Below are 24,130 nucleotides of genomic sequence, written 5' to 3' on the forward strand. Positions count from 1 at the left end.
AGAATTAAAATTCATCTTTTTTTGCATCAGTAGTAGGCGAAACATCGTATTTAGAATCATAATAGCTCATATTTTAAATTATAGTCTTTTTAGCCTAAATATGGCTAAAATAATTACTTGGTAACAAAATGTATTCGTTTTCTATTGTATGTACATGTTGAAATCTGTAACTCAGTGCTGGTAAAAGACCATTTTCTTTTTGCAGAATATGTAAATTCAGTAAACTTTAATTGGCATGTATAGTCAATATATTGAAATTTGTGTACACATATAAAGTGAGGAACTTTTGCCTTTGTGTTCAGTAGCAGGAGCTATGTAATACTGAATTTGAAAAATTTAAAAATGCTGACTTTTTAGTGGAGGATTTGTTGAGACTTTCCCAGATTTATTCAGTTCTGAATCAAAAACAGGCTTTTCAAGAAATTGATCTCACTTGATTTTATAAAAGTTTCTCAGGAAAAAAAAAATCTTTTTATGATTGACTTGTTGACTTGTATGTGATTCCAGTGTAATTGCAGACCACACTTAACCTGAAGAAGCATTACTGATATCTGAACTTGCACTACTAGAGTTATTTCTGCAAAAGTCACTGCTGGACTTAAAAGAATATTCAGCATATTAAAGGGATAAACCTCAGCTGTTTCCCCAGGCCCTCTCTTTGTGGACAATGGAGAGAGATTGAGGGAGGGAAGAGGCGGGGGGGGAGAGACAGGGAGAGACAGGGAGAGACAGACAGAGAAAAAAAGAGAGAGAAAAGAGATTTCTCCATCAGGCAGTTCAGAGCAGAAACTTAATTAAGACGTGAATTACCCTTTGAAAGAGCCAGCCTCCTTCCTTTGACTACAGAAGGAGACGGGTTGGCTAAGTTGGATGTCTAAAGTTGGAAGGATGCCCTCCTTTATTTATTGTTTTTCTTTTCTTTTCCTCTTTTCCAATCTTACTGTGACTTTAAGTTAAAGTGCAGATATTTTAATATTTCTTCATTTTCACCACTTTGATGTATGGAGTGTGTGTGTGTGTTTTTAATACATAGTAGGGTTTCTTTCCTGATAAGAATGCTTTACAGACTGCATCATAATGCTTCAGTGTGGCTGAAGCACAATTGAAATATATATACCATATGAGATATTTATATATTGAATTTAAAAAGGTATTGTCATTTTAATGAAAGATTAACCCTAAAAAAAAAAAACCAGAGGGGTTAGGCATATAATCAGAGCCTGTCTTTAAAAAAAAAAGAATCTGAAGAATAGTTTTCTCTGTTTGCAGAAATAGTTAGTGATTAGTAATAGTGCCAGATCTAAATATTTATCTTGGTGAATATAAAGATATTAAAATAGGCAGCCTAGTATAGCATGAAATTATAGTAACAGCTTCCTTCTGTTTAAGGGTCATGGAGTCCACCACAGTTTTTAGACTGTAGCATTTCATAAGCTCATAAAGGAAAAAGAAATACTTACTAATAAGTAATCAGGCTAGTGATGGTGATCAACAAGAAATGACTTCGGGGTACCTATATATATAGACACCCTATATTTTAAAGAAGTGTCTTTTTCTGCTTCATTGTGACTAAATATTCAACATATAGTTCATTTTAGTTGAAAGTACCACAGACATAGTTTAAAAAAGTTATTCTAGAAACTACCAAATAATTTATGAGCAAATCCAGTTATATGCCACTAGAATTTGTTGTAGAGTAGATATGCAGGATAGATAAAAGTGTTAAGAGTAAAAAAAGAAAAAAGAACACAGATGAGCTGGAAGTAGCAGATTAATCTCTGTATCTGATGTAACACTTTTTTTTTTCTTGACTGTGTAGGACCACATCTCTAGGGTGTTATGCTATAAAAAGAAACTGTCTATAAAACTACTGTAAGCTTATATGTAGCATAGTTTCTTATATAAAAATGGGGAAGTGAATTACAGACACAATTGGAATTTGCTGAACAACAAGTTTGACTGAACAACATTTGACAGAAAATATTCACAAGGCAATAGCATCCACATATTTTACAGATGATAARACTAAAATGTTGGTGAAATATCTGTAATAAAGTAATAAATATGACAAAATGTGTACCCAAAATGTCACTTTACACTCTCAAAAAGAATTTCTCTGCCCCCCCCCTGTAGACTGTATGCTAAAATTTTTTGCAATGGTGTGCTTTATTTTCACGAAGGGAATGGAATTAAAGTCAAGACTGTAAAAAAACAAACCAAACCAAAACATCCCAGGGGATTAGGAGAATGAGCATTTGGGAAGTAACGTTCTGCCCGATATGTTAAAGGAATCAGAAGTCAAATGTAACCAGAAACCAAAATAAATCTTGAAGAGGCTTTCGTAACTACCACAGGAGGTGGTTTACGCTAACCTTTTTCCTTTGCACTGACACGGATTGAAAGCAATCAGAYCACTCACTGCAAACCAGCTAAGGGACTGACAGTGGGTAGAGACAACTAAGGGGCAACTATGGGTAAGACCATTTCAAAACCTCTGCAGTTGTCACAGGAATTGATTCTGACTTTACAAACCAATGGAGCTTGAAAATGGTAATTACTAGCAAAGTCATAAGACATAGTAAGTATTAAGGGGGCAGAGTATTAGAATTGGGCAGAAACTGCATGTATAGGATGCAAAGGGTCTGCTGGATGAGCGACAAGATATGCAAGGAGAAGGAAAATGAGCTCTGTACTTTGATTCAAGGTTTGACAACTGGGATTTCATTTCCTTACCCCCCCCCCATTTATAATAAGGGCTGTAAGTGAAGAATTTCACACACATCGTTTTATGGGTTTCTGTGAAAACAGATACTCCATTCTAACTCAAACTGATTGTAGCTTTAAAATCATCTTCATTAATTAGGGCCAAATCCATAGGAGAAACTACCTATTTATATTTTACATCTTGAGAAGCATAAATTGTACAAGATGCCTCTCAAATTCTGAACTCTGGATGCCAGACACAGAATGTGAATTCATGAGTATTCCAGAAGAAAGAGATTCTTTTTATTTTTTTCAATAGTTTTTAAATTTGTAGTGATTAGAGAAAATTTATTAATTGATTTCAAAGCAGTTTCTTTTTAACTCTCAAGTCTTACTGATGCTAACTTTCTGCACAAACCTCTGTTTATTCTTCCTTGCTACCCTGTCCCTTAACAGGTCTGGAGACTGTTACTCTCCCCTCCTTCCAAATCCTCAAGAAGTCTTTCTTCCATGGTGTCTACGTAACACTAAACTAATACTGTAGAGCTGTTGAACAGTACTGATGTGTATTCATTTGAAGAGACATACAAAACAAAAAGTTAATATATAACATATACATAAATGTTAAATTGTATCCTRTGCCTTTCATATGCTGAAATCCTTAGGAAAAATACAGTGAGAGCTGATAAAACAGTTAAGTGATACGTAGGTCTTATCATCTTCCCTTCTTTCTCATTTATTTTTTTAGCTTATTTTAATAGAAATGTTACAGGTTGTTTTGTACCACACATATGTAAGAGCTAACTAGGCTAACTGGGACCTCTAGCATTTCTCAGATTCAAAGCTCTTGAAACCAGATATAGAAATATGAATCCACTGGTATCCTATGCAAACAATAATGTTAAAATTTCCATTGGCAAAACTTTGCAAAGCCATTTCATCACAATAAYCTTTGATATGTCCTCCAGCTGGACTATTTTTAAAGCTTCTTGTTGAAAACTCTTAAAGTGCTTTTCAAAGTAGTGCTCAGCAGGCAGGTGGTATTGTGCAAAGTGTGTAGTACAAGCTCACATTACAACTGATTTGTCACTCTTGAAACAATAACTGAAGGAAAATATCTTAGCAAGGCTAATAAAAACCTACTGAGAGTGTCAGCCTAAGAAATGTAAGTATTAGTAGGTTGCCTATACATAGTTAGTTGCACTATACAAAAAATGATTCTCTCATTGAGTTGGATGGGGATATGCCCTTCTTTTTGATAAGATATTTATATTCCATAAACCAATATATAGGTAATACTTAAATATCAGGGCTTGGAGTATGCTCTTTATTTTCTCACTTATTTGTCTCTATATGGGTACTTACTCCATGGTTTTCACATATAATTACTCAGTGCTTTGAAACTCTGCCAAACATTCTTTAAGAAATACTTTAAGAAAGGTGGAAAATGAACACTTCTTGGAGCAAGAGTGAAAAACAAATAAAAAAATTTAGGGTACTGAAGTGGAATCCACAGATCACTTCTTGGAGGACATAGCCCTCCAGTAACAGCTGAAGGGAGCAACAGAATTTACTGAAGCTGGTAAAATAGCTAAAGCCAGGCTCTACATAACAAGACAGTATAAATTCTCTTTGCATTTAAATTTGATCTGATATGATTCAAACACCAAAAAATCTTTCAATGTCATTTCCACTGATGATATACTGAAAATCTCCTTAGATCAAAAGCCACTGTTTATATAGTCACATATATCCATTTAGTTATACAGCAGGTCTACTTACCTATGCTTCCTTTTCCTACAAAGTCATTCAGGGATGTTTAGAGAAATGCTGAGAATTTTATTTCTAGAAAAATACCCTTTTTCTCTTGTTCCCCAGAGTTCATGCTCAGAGTCAAAGAGTACCCTTGAATTACCACAAGGGACAGCAGCACTGGGAGTCATGTCCAGATATCTGACAGCCGAATTTCACCCTCGAGCTCTTGTAAAATTATGCATGTAAAACATCAGGGAGAGGGACAGGGCAGACAAAATATCTTTAAGGGAGTCAAACTGTGTTGTCTGGATGTTGGACTAGAAGATTGGAGAAAACGAGCACATCCCATATATCTTATCCATTTCACTAAAATGATATTCAAAAATCAGGCAATGCTGATATTCCCAGAATTAAAATAATAAATAATAAAAACTTCCAGCTAAATGAAGTATTATCTGACTACAATCTTTATATAATGTGCTATTTACAGTGAAATACAAAAAGTATTTCATTCATACAATTACTACAAAGATTATATGTGATGCAGAACGGCCTTTACACTAGGCAAGGGTATGGAACCTGCAGCCAAAAATAATAATGAATTTTCCCCCACTTACCAGTGCAACAGGTGTTCAATGCAAAACAAATTGTTTTCACTCTCTCTGATTTAAATGCATTCTCTCTAGTAAGCTCGTAACAGAGTATTTTGTCACAGTCATTTTTCTAAGCTCTTACTGGCAGCACAACAGTTTAGGTGAAGGAAAAGCAGTGAGCTGGCTGCAAAGTGGGAATGCAGAGGAATTGGCAAGTGCAGAAAAAAGTGGAGAAGCTACAAAAATTTATTTTCCAACAAAATAACTCTCCACAAGCTGTGTAAACTTTTCTTACTAAAACAGATACTCTAAAACACAAAGATTTTACATTTCCAGTGAAACACTCACAGTAACATTTGCCTGTGTTTTTACTCTCCTGGAGTCTCAACAAAGAGCCAGCAGATTTATGCTTTCTCAATTACCTGGGTCAGTAAACTCCCCCATGTTCCCTGACTGCAATTTGGATTTTAAAATTAATGGACAGAATGAAGAAACAGACTTCCTGGGCTTTTGAGTAACCTTTGTTTTCTTCAGTAGATTCTCACACTCTGCTGCCTGATGTGCACACGCACACGCACACCCATCCACCACCCACCTGCTCACATACACACCTCTGCTGTGTGTGCTCTATTATTCTGACAACAGAACAAAAATTAACTTGTGTCCATTGCAATTGTGTGACCTGTACAGAGAATAGTAATTTATATTGGTAAGATAGTTATCTTTATCATAAATTTAAAATGCAAAATTGGGTTTGCAAGGACAGTATTAGGTATAAGAATTAGACCCTTTATCTCAAGCATTCATTCATATTTACAGTAAGTATAAGCTTTCTGCTACAGAAGAAAAGTATTTAGATTGAACACTGTTACAGATTCCCTAAATGAGGCTAGTTCCAGTTGCCAGTAATTCAAAAGCAAATCTGCTGACTTGGCATTAGGACTCTAAAACAGTGTGATCAAACTTATATAGTAAGAAGGTGTCTGCAGAAATAACATTTATAAACTGTATATACAGTACACAGTACCAGTACATAGAAAATAGATTCTGACTTTATGATCCCCTGTGTGTAAGGCAAGACTGAATTCTGTCCTTAAATGGAGTCCACTAGAGGTACAAGCAACAGAGAGTGGCTCTTAAATTAATATGCAAATTGAGTGCATACAAATTAAAAATCAGAGCAGACAAAAGTTTTAGGTTTTTATGTGCTGATTCTGGCTTGCTGAATACACGGGAAGTTATTAAACATCAAAGGTACCTTTTTTAAAAACACTAACACCTTGATGGCAACAGATATTGTTCAAGTGGCAGCTACCAAAAACAGCTTGAAAAAAGGTATAGTACAACATCAGGAACTCTGCAGTTGTACTATGCTAATTCATATAGCACTAACCAAAAAAATAAGTATATGAATATTCTATTTCATGCTATTGCTATGCAAGCAACAGCAATACAAATCAGCATACAGAAGGATACCATATGTTCTGCAATGAAAAACCCAAAGATATTTTCAAGGGGCATTGTTACAAGACTTCAAAGAAACACAAGACTGCCAGAGGCAAAAGTTACTGACGGATGTAAACATCCCTGTTCCATTCTCCGGTGTCGTTACGTTTTTTAGATATCACTTCCCCATCCTTGTCACAATATTGGTCCCTTGATTTATGACGACTACGTTGTTTGTTGCATTCATTGTGGTCCTGCTCGCGGTCTCTTTCCTTTGAGCGATGCCTTGATTCTCTATGTCTGTGATCACTGCTCCCATGGGACTCGTCTCTATGATTGTGATCCCTGTGAGAATCATAGTGGTCACCATGCTCATGTGAGTAGTCCTCCTTYGGCTCTATGTAAGCCGAATCTCTGCTGTCTTGTGTTTCTGAGTCAAAAGTTTCTTGCCTAGAAAGGCCTCGGCTAACACCACTGCGATGGTTATGGTGTTGGGATGAGGAAGAGCGATGCTGGGATTTCTTGATGGGTTCAACCCGTGCTTCCTCTTCAATTTGTGAACTGCTGCGTTCAGGGACTGAATGGTCATTCCTCTGGTCTCCTTGAGATCCCTGGTATCACAACCAGCAGTAAGTTCACATACATGAACTGCATATTTAAAAACTTTCTCCAATATCAAATTAAACTAGAAAGCATTCTGAAAGCAATAAAATTTAAGTACACAACAGTCCACTTGGAATCTAATCTAGAAAATATTAGAATTCAACTTTTACTATAAATTAAGTATTATAATACAAACCAACCCTTTCATTCTAATCAAAATGGAGGGTAGCACTCAGGTTATTCTGTGACATTTTCTTAACGCCTGTGATGTTTCTGCATACTCCAATTAGCAATAATTGCCTGCCAAACTCCAGACAAAAAGGGAACATGCGGAAGCAGAACAAATGGCAGAAAAATTAAAGAGGATACATCATACCAGGAGAGGGCAGATAACAGCTCAGAGTTTTATAGAAACCTGTTTGAAAACAGGCACTATGGGAGAGTGATTTTAAAGGAGTGCACATGCAGGCTGAGAAGATGGATTTGGGCAGAGAACCCAAGGTACAAAACCTTGGCTTTTTTATAGTAGCTTTTTTTTAAGAAATAAAATACACTTGAGTCTGATACTAAGAATGTTTGTATTAGGATACTAATAGTATCACTGCCCCTCTGTTTTTCCCAGTAATAATTCATTTTCCTCATGGTAATGAAAAATTAAACCTCATAATTTAAGCACTCAAGAATACTGATCATTGCTAAGGAAAGCAGAAGGACAGTGATGTTATCACCTGAAGAATTTCCTATCAAACTGCTATTATTAAGAGATTGAAATAAAAATTACCAGGTAATATCAAACCTACTCTTCATCAGCATAATGCTTTGAAATCACTGCAAAATGAACAAGTGGCATTATTTAATTCATTTTGGGGTTCAATTGGGTTAACCTGCTTTTCTCCCCAAACCACAGCCAAAGATTTTTCAGTCTCAATTTCAAAATTTTAGGAAATAGTTTATGGTCAAATTGAATTATCCTTCTCATATTAGGTTAAGAACTTGAACAAAAAAATCATATCTACTGGCACAAAATTAAACAAAGTAGACTTTAACAGAGTTACACAAACATTTATTTGTGAGACTGCACTGAATTTACCGAAGTCAGAGTAAAGTTTGCCCTTCTATGTTCAGAGCTGTCTGAAAATGAGGCTTGCCTCCAGGGTAGCTCAGGGAGGTATTTTCTCTGTGTCTTTGACGTGGAAACAAAACTGAGTTTCGGAGCTGAACCTCCTGGCCTTTGGGTTCATCCGTAGCACAAAGGTGGATGAAACAACGGGGAACTATATAGATTTAGAAGAATGGCAGAGCTAAGAGCCCCAGGTTTGTTTTAATTGAAAAGAAATCCTACAGAAAGCACCAAATCTTCCCCTCGGAGGCAGGCTGTAGAGTGGACTATGTTCCTCAGCCGCAAATCCTGGCAGCTGCGTTTCCTAGCAACCCATCAAGTCAGATGACGTGAAATTGTACAGGAACTGGACTGTATTTTATCAGAAATTTATCAAAGCCCACATATTTCAATAAAACAGTTCTATTTGACAAATCAGCATTTTCTAAGACAATATTTTCCACTGTTAAATTTTCCAGCAAGTTGCTGGGTTGCCACATATGCCCCCAATTTGAAACAAATGGTGTATATGAGAACAAGATATCAGAAATGGCAGAGTAGACTTTTTTTATTCCTGTTTTTATGATTATTGAKAAGATTCTGGTTTGCTGCAGAAGAAATGTAGAAACTGTAAACATGAATAGATGTGTTCAGGGTGAACAGAAATGACTCTTTGGAGGAGAATTATAAATGGGATCAAGTGAAAAGTAAAAGAGTCTAAATCAACACCTGCTTTGGATGTATAAACACATTTTTATTACTTTGTAACCATGATTGTTTTTAAGGCACATAAACTGGGTGCACTCATGAAATCCTTTAATTCTCATGTGATCTATATACCTATATATAATCRTGACTAATAAAACCTGTCATTGCTGTGGTTTGAGAAAAAATGCAAAATTTGTACCTGATTTGAACAGAATGTTATTTTACAAACTCRGATGCATTTTCTCTGCTGTGATGACTATGTGTGGAGGAGTAGGACACAATCAATTGATTTAAAACCAATAACCTTATTACCCTGCAATTTCAGAATATTTGAGGATTTATGGGCAAATTCACCAGCAGTAAGTTTCCCTAAATATTACAGGGACACTGAAAAGGTAATGCTTGAATCTGGATTAAGACTTGGGTTTGTAGCTCATAACCAAATTTGGGCTCTGAATTGCATTAGATGCTACAGTGCAGAAATTTTAYGGCTCAGTCTCATAAGATTTCTATCTAAAATGGAGGAAGTTSTTCAGGTTGTAATTTCATAGAAGTAGTGGTTCTTGGGAAGAAGTTTAAACAGCGTTAAAACAGAAGAGAGAAAAAGCTGTGTCCACACAGCCAATTTGGCTTGCTCCCTCTTTCCCTCCAGTGGTACCCTAATCACCTACACCGTATGTGTGTGAATTTGCTCCCAGTCTCATTTTTGGATTTAGCCAACAATTTCCCTACAAGAGGAAATCTGGGAAGAGTTGTCAGGACAGTTTGCCCCAAGCTCCCCATCAGACAGACAGGAGGGGTATGGGCTTCACCACCTATGGCTCAAACAATCCCAGGAGACCTTACACCTTCAAACACCTCGTGCCATGCAATGCACGCCATCAGTGTCATGCTATAAACATACCACTCTGGCAAGCAGCAACACAAATCTCTCATTACCATGTATACTTTGGACTGGAAAAACACAAAACCAGATGATGTCCAAAGGCAAAGGGTGCCACACTGGACCCAGAGAAGAACAAGTCAAGTGCTTTGCAGTGTGGATATGGCCAATCCAGACCAAATGGCTGGGGGCAAGGATTTTCTCTCTAGGCCAGCCCACAAAGATGGCACAGACACAAAGTTTAAACTCCTGGTAGAGCAATTCCTAGTAGAGGAATTCCTCCTAATAGAGGGTCTCACACTATCAAGAGAATGGGCTCAGCTACTGTGATTAGAAAATAAGCCCACTCTATTCCAAGACCTTCACAGGTCGCAGATTTGAGAGACAGATGAAAATGTATCATAGAAAAATGAAACAAAAGGAACACAGCAGTTCAGCATTTCATAAGGRACCACCAATGCTCTGCACTGTTGAATTAACAGACCTACAAGCAAACTGTGAAAGTGCAAATACACTCTTATTTTTAGTCCTTAAAATAAAAACTTGTGAATTTGTAAGGAGATATCACAACATTCAGAAAGGTGTTATTAAAACTTTGTATGGTTCCTGCAGAGAATGTGGTTAATAATCAGTACACACTAATATGAGTAAGTGAACTATAAATCCACACCCAAAAGTCATAAAAAAACTTGATGAAAATAATAAACATGTCTACAAAGCCAAGAAAGTTTATCTAGCAAATCTGCACACAACAATACTGAATTTCATACTCAGAAATTCTTCCAGCTCACAATTTTTTCAGGGTGTTTCAGCTCTGGGGACAGAAAAAAGGCAGAAATGAGCTACAGCTTACAGTCTCTTTTCCTGCAACTGCTTTTGGAAGTGAGAGAAAGAGATACCCTGTAAGCTGGCTGAAGTGATTTTTCTTGTTAATAAAAGGATCTGTCAAGTTTGTGGTCTAGTGATGGGAAATAAATTGTTTGGCACAAAACATTGTTTTGCAAAACCATACAAATGCAATTTTTCAACATTTAAATTCAGGTGCAGAGATATTTTTCTTTAATTTTCTAAAAGGAGACATTTTTCTTAGCCAAAGTGATGTATTCTAACCGATACATATATGTAACTTAGGTACATACATGTAACTTAGGTGGAAATTCAGCCATCATAAGCCACTACTTGAGCTAGGACAGATGTATTAGCCCCACAGTAGTCTCAYAGGTCTCAAGGTGTCACTAATTATCTATAATAAAGTAGCAACTTTAAAGTYCTCAGATTATGCCATGCAATGCATATACAAAGGAGAGGCTCTCCTTATGCTGAAAACCTTAATACAATTGCACAAAGCAAAAGCTGAAAGAGAGAAAAGGGGACACAATATGCCCAAAGTCAACAGGCAGGTCTGTGCAAAGTTGGAAATAAAACCTATTCTTCCCAGTTCTCTAGGCAGACCTGCACTATTTAGAACACACTGCTTCTCAAGGTCTTGCTGCGCAATACGCAGTGGGACTCCTGTTTGTAAGAGTGTAGCTTGAAGGAAGTGTGTACTTTTCACAGCAATGGCCAACGAATAAAGGAAGAAAGAAAACTCTAGAAGGGCCACTTTGACCGTGAGACATCAGTAACACGKTCAGTCATGTGCAAACTCTTGAACTCTATAGCTTATGGGAAGATAAGAACAGATTCCCTCCAACCTTTGTGGATCTGCTCTGTACATAACCCAATTTGTCATGCAGGGCCTCTGGGGCTGGGATTTGCCTGTTAGTGACAGTGTGCCTATCAGCCAGAAAGTTACCAGGGGCAGTAACGTGCGTAGTATTAGCCCAGTTTTATTCCTCTGATTGGATTATATATGGTGAGCTATAAAAATGCTTGCAGCCGGTACACATATTACTGGCACAGTGGTGTCCTGGGCACAATGAAATCTGTATTCCACTTCACATCACCATATGTTTTCAGTCAAGCTTGCTTAGCTTTTGGGATCAAAACAGTCCCACCAGTCAATATGCAAACACATGCTACTGTGAATAATGCAATAATGTGCCCATCTTCTGCAATTTATACTAAAAATGGGCAAATGTCTATTGAAAAAGCTCTGCTCCTACTCTAACAACAACAGCAAGACATATTCAGCATGTTCTAGTATCAGACTACCACTTTACTTTGGAAGGAGAAGCTGATAAAAGAAAAGAAGAGATGGCATAAAAACAGTACCTGTAAATTAATATTTGAACCTGGGCTAATAGGAAGAGTGGCTGTTGCAAGTGTGCGAGTGAGAAGCTGGTTAGGAGGATTACTGCTAGGTGGATGTGTGGCCTTCCAGTAGGCTTCCAGATAGTCAGCAAGGTGCTCACAAGCATCTTCAAGCTGGTTCTCATCAAGAATTACATCGAACATTTCCTGATAAAGGAAAGGTTTTAGTGAGAATAACCACAGGTCAAGGGACATCAGCTATAGACATTGATGACCACGCTTTCTATTCACCAAAATGAACTACATTTATAAYACTTGTGTTTAGACATTTTTACTTTTTTTTTTTTGAATGCAAGCAACACAAAAGGCAGCAGTAATAACTAGTGCTAATGTTAAACTTGCCAAAGGAAGTCCTCCTGACTTCCACTTGGTAACACATAAACAGTCAGTGAAGACAGGAAGAGGCAGTCTGAACAAATCTTAAAACTCAGTATTCAAAAAGAGCTTAAATATTAAAGCTTTTTATCTTTTGGAACAAAATGGAACAAGAAAAGGGGCTGGATCCCCACACCTAGAATAAGTAATACAAAACTAAGACAAACTAAGACAAATAACTAATAACAATACTAGACTTGACCAATACAGAACATTGAGTTTCCAAACATTGTACAAATATTAGCTAAGAGATTARTCACACCATCCAACTTTAGGCATCTAAAGTTAGTAGGACAGTTTACGTCGTTCCCCAGCTGGTCAGAGAGGCAGACCTCCTGAAGGCAGTTTGGAGAACCTAAGCAGGTTGCTAGCATTCTTCACTGACTTCCCAGGCAGCTGAGGAGGCTAGTCTCTTAACTGAGATGTCTAAACCTAAGTGATGAAAATATCCCCCTCATTCAGCTTCCTAATTACGGCCAATTACCACTTCTGGAACTGGATTGAACCTTTATCTTCCGGGCTCTTACCTTACTCTTGACAGTTTGTTATGCAGGTAATGGATAATCCTTGCTGTGTTCTATATACAAGTATGGCCTCATCGGCTCCACTTAATAGGTGGAAGTTGAGAGAATTTGCATAACTGCACATCAACAGAAGAACTACACTGCAGCTCAATTACACAGTATCCCACAGCTCTTCGCCAAAATTGTGACTGGAAGTGCCAAGAGTGATCAGCTGTGATGACATATGCCCAAGAGGAACTACTAAACCCACCTGCCTTACCCTAGACTTCAAGATAAAGCACAGTCACTAAAACGGTTCATTTTTAGACCAATAACTTATAAAGAATTATCAAGTAAAACAAATTCTCAGTTTGTTCAAGCAACGAGCATATTCAAGTATGCATACTAATTATTGTRCTTCTCAAAAGGAATGCTTTTTACCTGTACCCTTTGTTCACAAGCCAGAGACCTCAGGAGGCATTTTGCAAAAAAGCAATAGTAAAATATGGCCAGAAGGGGGCAAACATTCCTAAAAATTACATAATTAACCTCTTGACAAGAAAGGAAGGATCAGCAGCTTTAAAGAGGAATCAGCAGTTTTCAACTGAACAAGACATAAATTAACAGTAACTCACCGGAGGACACTGTGCCAGTTTATCGGCTGCCACCATCTGAACATTAAGGTGTTTGGCCTGAGATTTCCCTCGAGATTTTATTAACCTCTGTAAAACCTGTGGAAAATAAGACATTAATAAAAGTGAAAAAAGAAGGCAGACAGAAAGAAGTGAAGTAACAGGTTTGATCATTCTCTCAGTCAGTTCAACAAGATTTCACAGTCAGTGGATTGTGAGCTGGATCAGTCTCAATGTACCTCTATAACCACTTAAAACTGTTGCTTTGTTACTGAACAAAACAACAGGGTTTTGGATGTTTAGCATCCAAATTACAAAGCTAACCATGGAAAGTTAAAGTTTACTGGTCATTTTGATATTCATTATGTGAATGCCCTTCTTTCATTTCTGTATTGTTTGCTTGGATGGTAAAAACCTAAGGAGTCTTCTACAGAACACTTAACAAACTGTTAGTATTATTTACATGATTAATGCTAAAGAGCARAAGAACACACAGTGCAATCCCAATTAAAACAACCATTTGAGCTACACCTATTCCAAAATGGGTTTTGGTAATCCCACAGATGTTACTTTTTGAATAATAATAATATTTCACCACCCAAAAGGAAGTAAGAATAAAATATAACTCTTTGAGATTTCATTTTACCTAATGAGAACACATGATCATCTGTATTTAAGATCCAGATTAAAAAAAAAAAAAAAAAGCGTCAACTGGAACAGCACAAATATGAGTAAAATATTTACCTTAGGAGAAGAAATCTTTACATATACTATAATGGGAGCCAAAGAGGTTTTGCTTAGTTGAGCTGGATGATTAATGGTATCAGCATCAAGTACTACCAACTGCAGTGTCCTTGCTAGTTCAAAAATCCGCTCAATTTCACTTTGAACTTCAGCTGCAGATTAAGYAGAAAATTACAGTTATGAAAACATTAAAAAGCCATTCATGTTAACAAATGTAGCAACTGTGGTAGCTTGGTGTGTYGCCCTGCAGACAGCTGAGGAGACTGGCCGTGGCGCTAAGCATTCCCATTGCTGGCCCCCAGTGAAGGACGCCTCGTCAGCAGCAACACTGCGCCCACACCGTGTGTTCTCCGATAGTGGTACCCCCCCTACCTCTCTCACCTCCACATCTTTGCGTAATTCCAGCACACAGAAATATTGTTAACACCTTCTCATATGACCCCAATCCATGTGTGCAGGAAAAAAAGGGGTAAACAGTATGCCTGCCAATCTATTAACTCCCTACAAGTAAGTAATTTGAACTCAGAGTTTAATTCTACTTAATAATCAAAATACTTAAACCAGAGTGTCTGAGATGGACATTAAGATATACTGAAGTACATACGTTAGTAGAAGATCCTGTTTTTCCATTTGCTTCAACTTGAATTAACCAAGCTCTGGAAAACAGGCTTTCCTTCCTACACTGGCCTCAACATGGTATCATATTAGAATATTTGATTAGTATGTGCGAAACCCTTCTAAAAACAAATAAAACAATAATTTAAACAATACTATGGTATCCTCCTCACAGCTCCTGGAGTTCTAGAAAGGTGATTTTCCCAGAGAAGATCTTCTTGCCTTCTGATTACTCATACTCTCAGCTCCTCAGCAACCTGCCTGATGGGAATACAAGGTTTCTGGAGCAAACCTCTCCAAGGCAGATGTACTGTGATTGCTTTCACAAGTGATGTAGAAACTGTATTCTCTCCCAATTGAAACAAAACAAAATTTTAAAATAGTGAAATCATCCTTGAAATTGAATGGCCTTTTCCTGCTCAAATCTGGCTACAGCCCTACGTCACAAAGAAACTACAGAAGCTGGGTGATTTGTACAAGCCTACAAAGAAAGTTGCAATCTCAGATGAAATTGTAATTTATATAGGCTTCCCTTTTAGCTTTGTGCACCCTCCACGAGCAAAGACCAGACTAGATACCCAGTCAGTCCAAAGCAAACATTAGAAGAAAACATATTCACAGATATTTAAAGGTACACAGGATGTACCAAAGACTTAATTATTAGATTTGCTTGGAATTACACTATCAGTTTTTTGTTTCATCTCTTGCGCTGGCACAAGCATTATGTTTGCTGGAAAATACAGCCTACCCGATCTGGCTAGAGAGACAGAGTTTTCTACAGTGGATGGCTCTTTAAAGATCGGTGTCCCTTTCAAGAGATGTTAAGAGATTGATCTATGTTATCTTAGAACAGAAACTGAACAAACTAGGACATATGATAAGGTTGCAAAATATCCTAGAGAGAAACTAAGCACAGCACTCAAGCTGGTCTCCGCTTAGCTTAAAGTCTTTTGGTCCAAGTCAATAGGTGAATACTCAGACCATGCTATAAATGAAGTAATATCTTTAAATGATCATCAGAAAAATGTCTATATGATGTTCTGTATTGGAGGAGGTTGACACCATTTCAGATCTATTAGAGAACAGCTCAGTCCATTTGTAGTTATCCCCAATTTTAGCTGAGTACATGGCAATCAGTCTCTGAGAGCAGAGAACAAGCTGAGATTTGCACAGCTTTCTGGTATGGAAAACGTCATTCCCTGCTTTTCTGCTTGTTGATAAAAGAACTGTGGCCCAGCTGCTGTCTGAATTAGGACCACATTTTTGAAGACAGGGCTTCTGATGGTTCTTGGCACATTCAAAATTATATTTTCTGCACCTTCTCTGCATACAGATACTGATTGGAATTATTGAATACCATAGTCTCAGTGATTTAGCTAGGAGATACTCTAGTCTATCCCTAATTTAAGCCCAAATGGACACTAGAATAAACAGATCAGAGATAATTTGCCATTACATTGTGATAATGAGTTTGCAGACTCAACCCTTCAGTCAATACAACAATATCAACTAAAGTATAATTTTAAGACCATTCCAGATTACAAAAAAAACCCTTGTTGAAGCCAAATTTTACCAGCAAACCCATTCTTGTGCCAGCGTATCGAAGCAGTATCTCCTGTACTGTTAGAAGCACTTTTCTACCAGTACAGGATACCTCTATGTAAAGTAGATTTCCTGCTATACTTTTTGAAACAAATCTTTTCTAGGGCAGAGTATACCTCAGCATCWCCTGTTGTTAAATATACCTGGGACAATAATTGCGGGTAATTATGGTCCTGTGAACCAGTGGTTTCCACCTGAGTCCAGAGATGGAGACAGGATATCTTTTCCACCAGTTAAAGAGCATTTCATTTATTTTTCTCAACAAGTCTGGTATCCAAAAACATGATAAAAGATAGGAGAAAAGTTCAAAGGTCAACACTGTCCAGTTGATGAACAAGTATGTTATGCCTCTACCCCTCAAATCAAGGATGGTTGAAAAAAATGCTACAGAGACTATCACAGAGGTCCCAATCTCCCATCCCTTAGAATATTTCTTCAGCTTCTGGAAAAGCCTGCATTTTCCTTGAAATCTTCCCTGTATTCTAACTTTTCACTACACAGAAGACTGTTACAATTAAATAATAATATCATCTCTTTTTAGATGGCAAAGGCTTTATGTTATCTCCTGCTACAGCTTTATTCTTGCATCTTTCTTTATGGTCATCTCTCAAAAAGCAAATTCTGTATCTGCAAAGATTTCTTCCCAACTAGGTATTCAACACCAATTTTCCCTCAGACTTTTGACCAAAGTAAGCAAAGAAGCCTCATTATCCTGTGGGGATAGTAACACAAATGTGACTGGCAGTTAAAATAGGGAGATGAAACCAAACACTGAGAATAATGACAGTGTGGTATCTTCAAAGAAGCACAGTAATAGGTCAGCAATCTTCCCAACTCCAGGAATGTCATTTATTTATAATAATGTCTCTTCTGATGTACTGAAGAGCCATAGCAGTGAGGATATAATGGTTAACTCCCATAATTTGCCAGTCATAATGAGAGGCATAAATATAATCAGAGCTACTATGACAGTCATCATGAAGCACTGGCAGCTCAGCTACAACACTCAAAACCAGAAATAAGCTATAAAATTTTAAAGTGAACCTTACATTTTGCAAGGCAGTCTATGTGATATTGCCTCTTTGGTCACCAGAAAGGGAACACATTTTAAATGACAGGAGCACTCAGTTATTTATTCCAAGCAATAGGAGATCAACTCTAAGAAAAGAGAAGCACAGATCTCCCAGTCAGCTTTAACCACTGCACATTTACACTTACTCCTATCTGTTAATTCCAGTAACTCTACTGTACCCTGCAATGAACAAAAATTCAATGCAATGACATCAGCACATGCCAGATGGCTTGTTCCATTACGGGGGCAGACAGCTTTTTTTTAAACCAGTTGGACCTTCCAAGTGAATTTCAAGCAAAAATCTTTAACAGTTCATTATAATAGTAAAGCAAAGGCAAAGACAGAGCAACACCACATTGCATCTATTTCTATTCACTAATAATTCTACAAAATGAGTTATGGTAGAGTTTGGGATCACTTCTACAATGCCATGGTAAAAGAACATTCTGTTATGGGGGTGGAGAAACACAACCCTCCTTCAAAATTGGGCAGGAATCACACACAGCAACCAGCAGTCAATGGGACACCCAACTTTACAGCCAAGTGGCTACGTTAGCACTACACTTTAGGAAGACCCTGATGAGAAGGCAGTTTTGTGATGGAGATGTGAAGCAAAAYGATGATGCTACTGTTCAGATTCTGGGCTGAAAAGGCCAAATTAGAAACCACAAAATGTTACTTATACACAGCAAAAAGGTTTTGATTTTCAGCAGGGATGCTCAAGAAGTTCACATCAACTGAAAGTAAAGTAACAGTATGACTTTGACATCCTATTTTATGTGACCTCTTCTACTTGTCTTTGGTATCAGCGGCACTCTGTTAATCAGAATTGATTTTTAAGTTACTACTTGAATTACAAGAGCCATAGGGACAAAGCATTGGTTTTTTTTAAACAGAGTTCCTGATGTTAGAGATGTGTAGTATTAACAGAACATACCTGTATCAGTATGTTTGTCTTACAAAGATGACTGGCAACATCTTGCACAAATGACTTTCAAACAAATAATTTTGCAAATTAAGGAGGAGAAGAGACATCAGTAGCCCTACATTTTTCTTATGCTAATTCTTTTACGTAAGTATACTGACTTCAAAATAGTTAATCTTTAAATTCCATCAACATAATTAAAGGAAAAAAACAGAAATTTAAGCAGCATCCAGAAACAGATACATAAAGAAACAAAAATGCTGCATCTCCCCAGTGCCTTAAAAGCGCATAGACAGTATTGCACCGAAAAGACAGTATTGAGAAATGATAAAGGTCATATTAGAGAACCAACTCAAAGAAAAAGAAAAGAAAAAAAGRGAAGAAAAGGATGACTATTGAGTTGTGCTCAAAACATCTTCTGATTAAGAAGCAAGTCATGAGCTGAACTGAGAGGAATCAATCTCTCAGAGCAGAGAGGCAGGCGGCCTCTGCACTCCCCTTCACACTACCCAGCTAAGAGGGCCAAAGTCTGGGAGGGGAGTGTGAGCAAGTAAGGGGGAATAAACCCTCTAGCTTAGTACTCAGGCAATCAGCCACAAGCTACCTGGATTATATACTTTTTTAATCAAATGGCTAACATAAATGTAGTTTTACGAATACAGCTGAATTTCCCTAGTCTCAACCAAATCCCTTAACCACTCGCCTGTTACATAAAAAGGGGGTGTGGGTGTGGGAACCATGATAATATTTTTTAGTGAAAGTGGCTGCATGTGTTACTCATGCCTAACAGATGGGGCTCCTGTGAGGTTTAAGGCAGAGTTTAGTCACCTGTCAGAAAGGAAAGGAGCTGCAGCAAAGCTGTATGTCTGGCTGCGCAAGGCTGGCACTCTTCAGCATGCTGCAGTGTGAGATGCTGCAGCAATACTGGGTTTCTCTCTTTCTGTCTGTCCAAGGCTCATCTTGGATATAATTCAGATGGCCTTGAACACACACATATCCAAATAATACTTAAAGGTACAGTTTGATGTTTGGAAACCTCAACACAACCAAGATCTATTTATAATGGACTGACATATTCTTGTGAAATGCAATACTGCAATTATGTGAAAATATAAAACAGTGTAAAAATATTAGCAACTGGACAATGATCTTTTAAAAATACTGAAGAGTGCATGAAAATATTTACTTCTTCCCTTATTGGACTGGACTACCAAAACAATAGCACTATTGGAATGATAATTCTTACGCCAAGTTTAAACTGGAAGTAAATTTTAATGGCTTATGAAGAGAGGAGCTTGGAGTCAGTGGATTGCAGTGGAGACATGAGCACAGTGGGGAGCCACACTGAGATGACTGAGTGAGGTAGAGCCGTGGCTGCTCCAGACCAGGAGGCAGTGCAGCAGTGCAGCGCTGCACCCATTCATTAAGCTCCACTACGCTCTGTTAGTGAACAGTTGAGATAGTAAAATTGGGCAAAGAACCAGGCTAACATCTATATTGCTCAGGGCACCAAGCTATTATCTCTGCATAGTTCATAACGGACATCGTCACCTCAGGCTGGCACTAACTTGGATATTTCTGCATCAGTCTCATTACTCAGTGCAAATGGGCTATAGGCTCTTACAACTAGATTCCATACACTGACACTAAAGTGTCCCGTAGGTTTGTTGTTTTATTCAGAACAAACAAATAAAAATGTTCACTCTTTCTCAAAAATAGGATCTGGAACCATTACATTACTGGTTATTCAATCSCTCCTGTAGAGAGTGTGCCACTCGAAACATTTACATATTAACCGAGTGGGAGAGACACTGACTCTGTAGCCTCATGCTTAGAGTGGGATGTAAAACACGTGGATCTCAGTCCCTTCTCCAGGGAATGTTCAATTTTTATGCAAAGTGCAGAAGACTCAGCAGGAGTGACTGACAACCCTGATGAAGGTGATCATGGCTCTGTCATAGGGATGGAAATTATGAGTTCACATCTCTGTTAGCAGAGAACAGAAATAAACCCAGATTTCTTTGCATTCTGGTTGAACAACCTAAACCCTCAGTCCTGGACACAATGAGGAAACAGACACCAACCTTTTTTAATCAGTTCTGCAATCCTAGGAGAAAGAAAAATTACTGGATCAATTCAGCCTCCAGGTGTGAATATTTTTTAAGGGAAGCAAACTCCGTTCTTGAGCAAACGGTTAACTTGCTAAAAATATTTAATACACCTTTCCAGATATGTTGGTTAAGATATATGTATCTGTGACCTTAAAAATCATTTTAACACATTGCTATGTTGCTTTGTCTCTAACACATTTCGTTTCAATATAGTTATCAATCATATGTCTTTCAGTGCAGTACTATGAGAAAGTATAGTGAAATGTTCCTGAGAACTACACCTAATTTAAAGAAATTAAGAATTTGTTTTTTTTTCCATACATCCTTTTGAAGCACTCAGGAAACTTCATTAAAATACTTTGTCAATACTGTATCGAAAAAGCACATGCAAGTTAGAATACTGGAATGGTAGTGCAGAACTAAAGCAGAACTACTTGGAGAATTCATTATTATAGAGACACTGATCTTAGCTGCTAACGAAATCAGGGCTGGTGCAGAAGAATAAAAGAGCATTTTGACATAGGTGAGGCTGGTAACTTGTAACAGCTTCAGGATCTTCATGTTGCCTGTGTCTAAAAAGAGCATGGCCATGATAACCCAAAAGCTCTTGGCTGCTATGTTAAAGCATTCCTCTAGTTCAAAGCAGCCTGAGGCTTAGAAGATTACTTTACCAATCTGAGGATTTAATTCCTACAAGTGATAGTTCTGGACTTTTGTCCCAGCTATCTTGAAGATGCATTAGAAAGAGACAGTCAGGAATTTTCTTGACAAATTGATCATCTGTCTTCTTCTCATYGAACTATATTAAATCCTTGAGATTTTGGAACGGAAGAACACTCTTAGTCAAATCCCAATTTCCTATCCCTATTCCATAGCCTCTATAGGTAGGGAAGAATTCTTATGAGGTTCAGCTACCACTCTTTTAAGCTTATTTCTATTTTGTGATCAGGAAAGCATTTAGTTGAAACGTTTCATATACAACAACTGTCATTAAATTACCAAACACAAGAAATACATAATGGCATTATCTTTTTCAGCAGAAGACTTGTAATATATATGTGTGGGTGTGTATGTATATGTATATATACATACACACACATAGACACATATATACATATATATACGACTGTTTCCATAGTTTCAAGCATTCTACTGGCTTTTCACCCAGATATTAAGAAAATAAAAATACAAGGCTGAAATTTGCACCGATAATCCATTACCATTTTCTCAAGCATTTATTCAAACATTTTCTAGGGGCAATTTCCAAAGGTAGGCACTTGATTGCACATGCAAATTGAGTGCATGTAATGCCTGACAGGCTACCGCATATGCACATACAGTTAAGTATACAAAGCAGATAAACAGATTCACAGACATTTGACTGCAATCAATTTACTAAACACACAATGACATATTTTATATCAGCATTCACATGTTTGTGTTAGAATATGCAGATTAGATGCACACACTTCAGAAATCTACAGTTGAAAATCTAATCTTTAGTATTTGTCAATCTCAACTTTTTAAAAATTACTTAAAAATAAATATGGAAAAATGCAAGATTTTTCTAAAAAAACTTAGCAACAGTACAGCATTGGCTTCTGTCTATCAATGAGCCAGTTACTAGAAATACACAGTGGTTTTGTGAGGTATAATAAAGCACTGAACACAGAACAGCAGGAAAAGTAATTTGCAAGCATGTATACATACCCAAGACATCTGCAAAGGGAGAGCATTAATGAAGCAAAGAACGGAAAAAGCCAAGACAATCAGGTTCCTGTACATGCAGCATGAGGCAAGGTTTTAACAAGCGTAACATACACAGAAACAACAAGAAAAAGGTATGGGTCCCTGATATCGACAAAGAAACGCAGCAAAACCACAAAGCTGGTTCAGCAGTTTCTGCAAATGGCATGTGTGCCTATAGAAATTTAACTAAGCCAACTGGGACTGATTTTCAGGTGAATGAGATTCAACCATATACTGTACCTTCTTGGAGAAAGGAGCCTTTTCTCAAAATTACAGTTTTGTTTTAGACTTTTAAAAGAAACTATGAAGTCAATTGCCCTTTCCTTCAGTTTAGTTCTAGCATCTCACATATTAAATRTATGGCAGTATTGACAAGCAAACATTTCCTTTTAACATACAGAACGAGCTTTCACATCAAAGAGGAATAAAACTGCACTATCCTAGTAAATCTTCTTGAGCCAGGCACTATTTTTATAAAATTCTTGGACACATTAATTTTACATTAGAATATTTAGAGAATCATGAATATTTAGTTGTAGCCCTGGTTTCCAATGAGTCAGATCCTCAAGTCTATTTTACCTGATTCCTTAATAGAAGCAAACYTTCAGTCCATAGACATGTGTAGCATTAAGTCCATTAAGCCTGCCCTATAGTCCCGTAAATCCAGTTCCATACCCTAATTCCTGCTTCCGATTGTCACGTTGATTCGTTTGTGTATGCTCCTTGAAATTAATTCTATTTTATTTATTAAATCAGTTCCCAATAATGACAACTTGCTCAACTGTTCATTGTGCTATGCATGATTATGAACMATATGCACAATACTGCAAACCTATACTGGGTGATAAGGAATGAGCTGTTCTCAAATAAAGTTTAATTCCTTCCAAGAGGAAAACGTTTGGTATAAATATATCAAGCACATTAGCTTTGTAGTGTATCAACTCACTGATATATCAAGGGCCACTTATTAAAACAATACTTATACAAAAAACAAGGATATATTTTCAAAAGTCTAAGAAATAGCCTTCTCTGCTGCAGGTACAACTGCTGCCTACAAAAGTGAGCTTAATTTAGGCAAAAATCAGTCACTTGACTGTCTAGCTGTATGATATACTACAAAAATACGATACACAAAGGTGAAAGGATAAAGGAATTACTTGTCGTTGAACTCGGAAAGGTGGAGAGATTTGGATTAACATTAAGCCATTCTGGGGAGCTCTATTTACTAAAATAAAGAGACATTTTTAAATTTCTTGCTCTGGCTGAATCTACTTGTCAAAATCTACTATAATTTATAAATAGTTTTGGTTTTCCTAAAGCTGCCTTTTGTCACAGAATTATCCCACCAATAGGTCTGTAATACAGTTTTCTGGCTCAAAGGTATGCCTGTAAACAAGTATTAGAACTTAAGCTGACTTAAAACAGTTTTGGTGCAAACTGAATATGTTTGTAGCAAACTGTTAAAAAACACTGGCACCCAGAATGCAGTGAAGGCATTTTTATCATTTCAAGAGGAATAAAAAAAAGTGATTTGTTTTTTATTAAAAATAACATTTTTTTGTGATAAACACTATTTCTGTACATCTGGACCAGAACTAAGTCATTGCACATATACTGGACAAAAAGAAGCAACAGATTCAGCGTCTGCTGAAATTCTGGCTTTTCTTTGCAGTAATGTGGAGAAAAGGCCTCATTGCTCTTATTTTATAAATGAGGAAATTTCAACAGAGAAAGAACTCACAGAATCACAGAATCGCTG

The 24,130-nt window shown here is 37.2% G+C and overlaps 1 protein-coding gene across 1 annotated transcript in view; it reads right to left on the reverse strand.

The window, feature by feature from the left end:
* Window positions 1-583: 583 nt before the first annotated feature.
* The window catches only part of CACNB2 (calcium voltage-gated channel auxiliary subunit beta 2), a 256,177-nt gene continuing 232,630 nt past the window's right edge, over window positions 584-24,130 (reverse strand). The window contains exons 11-14 of the mRNA XM_026071941.1: window positions 14,298-14,449; window positions 13,557-13,652; window positions 12,005-12,190; window positions 584-7,108 (exon numbers count right to left, since the gene is read on the reverse strand). Coding sequence (XP_025927726.1) covers window positions 6,617-7,108; window positions 12,005-12,190; window positions 13,557-13,652; window positions 14,298-14,449 — 926 coding nt within the window. The 3' untranslated portion in view covers window positions 584-6,616. The remainder of the gene's footprint in view (window positions 7,109-12,004; window positions 12,191-13,556; window positions 13,653-14,297; window positions 14,450-24,130) is intronic.

This window comes from Apteryx rowi, unplaced genomic scaffold (assembly GCF_003343035.1).
Source record: "Apteryx rowi isolate R43461 unplaced genomic scaffold, aptRow1 scaffold_333, whole genome shotgun sequence".
Taxonomy (NCBI): Eukaryota; Metazoa; Chordata; class Aves; order Apterygiformes; family Apterygidae; genus Apteryx; species Apteryx rowi.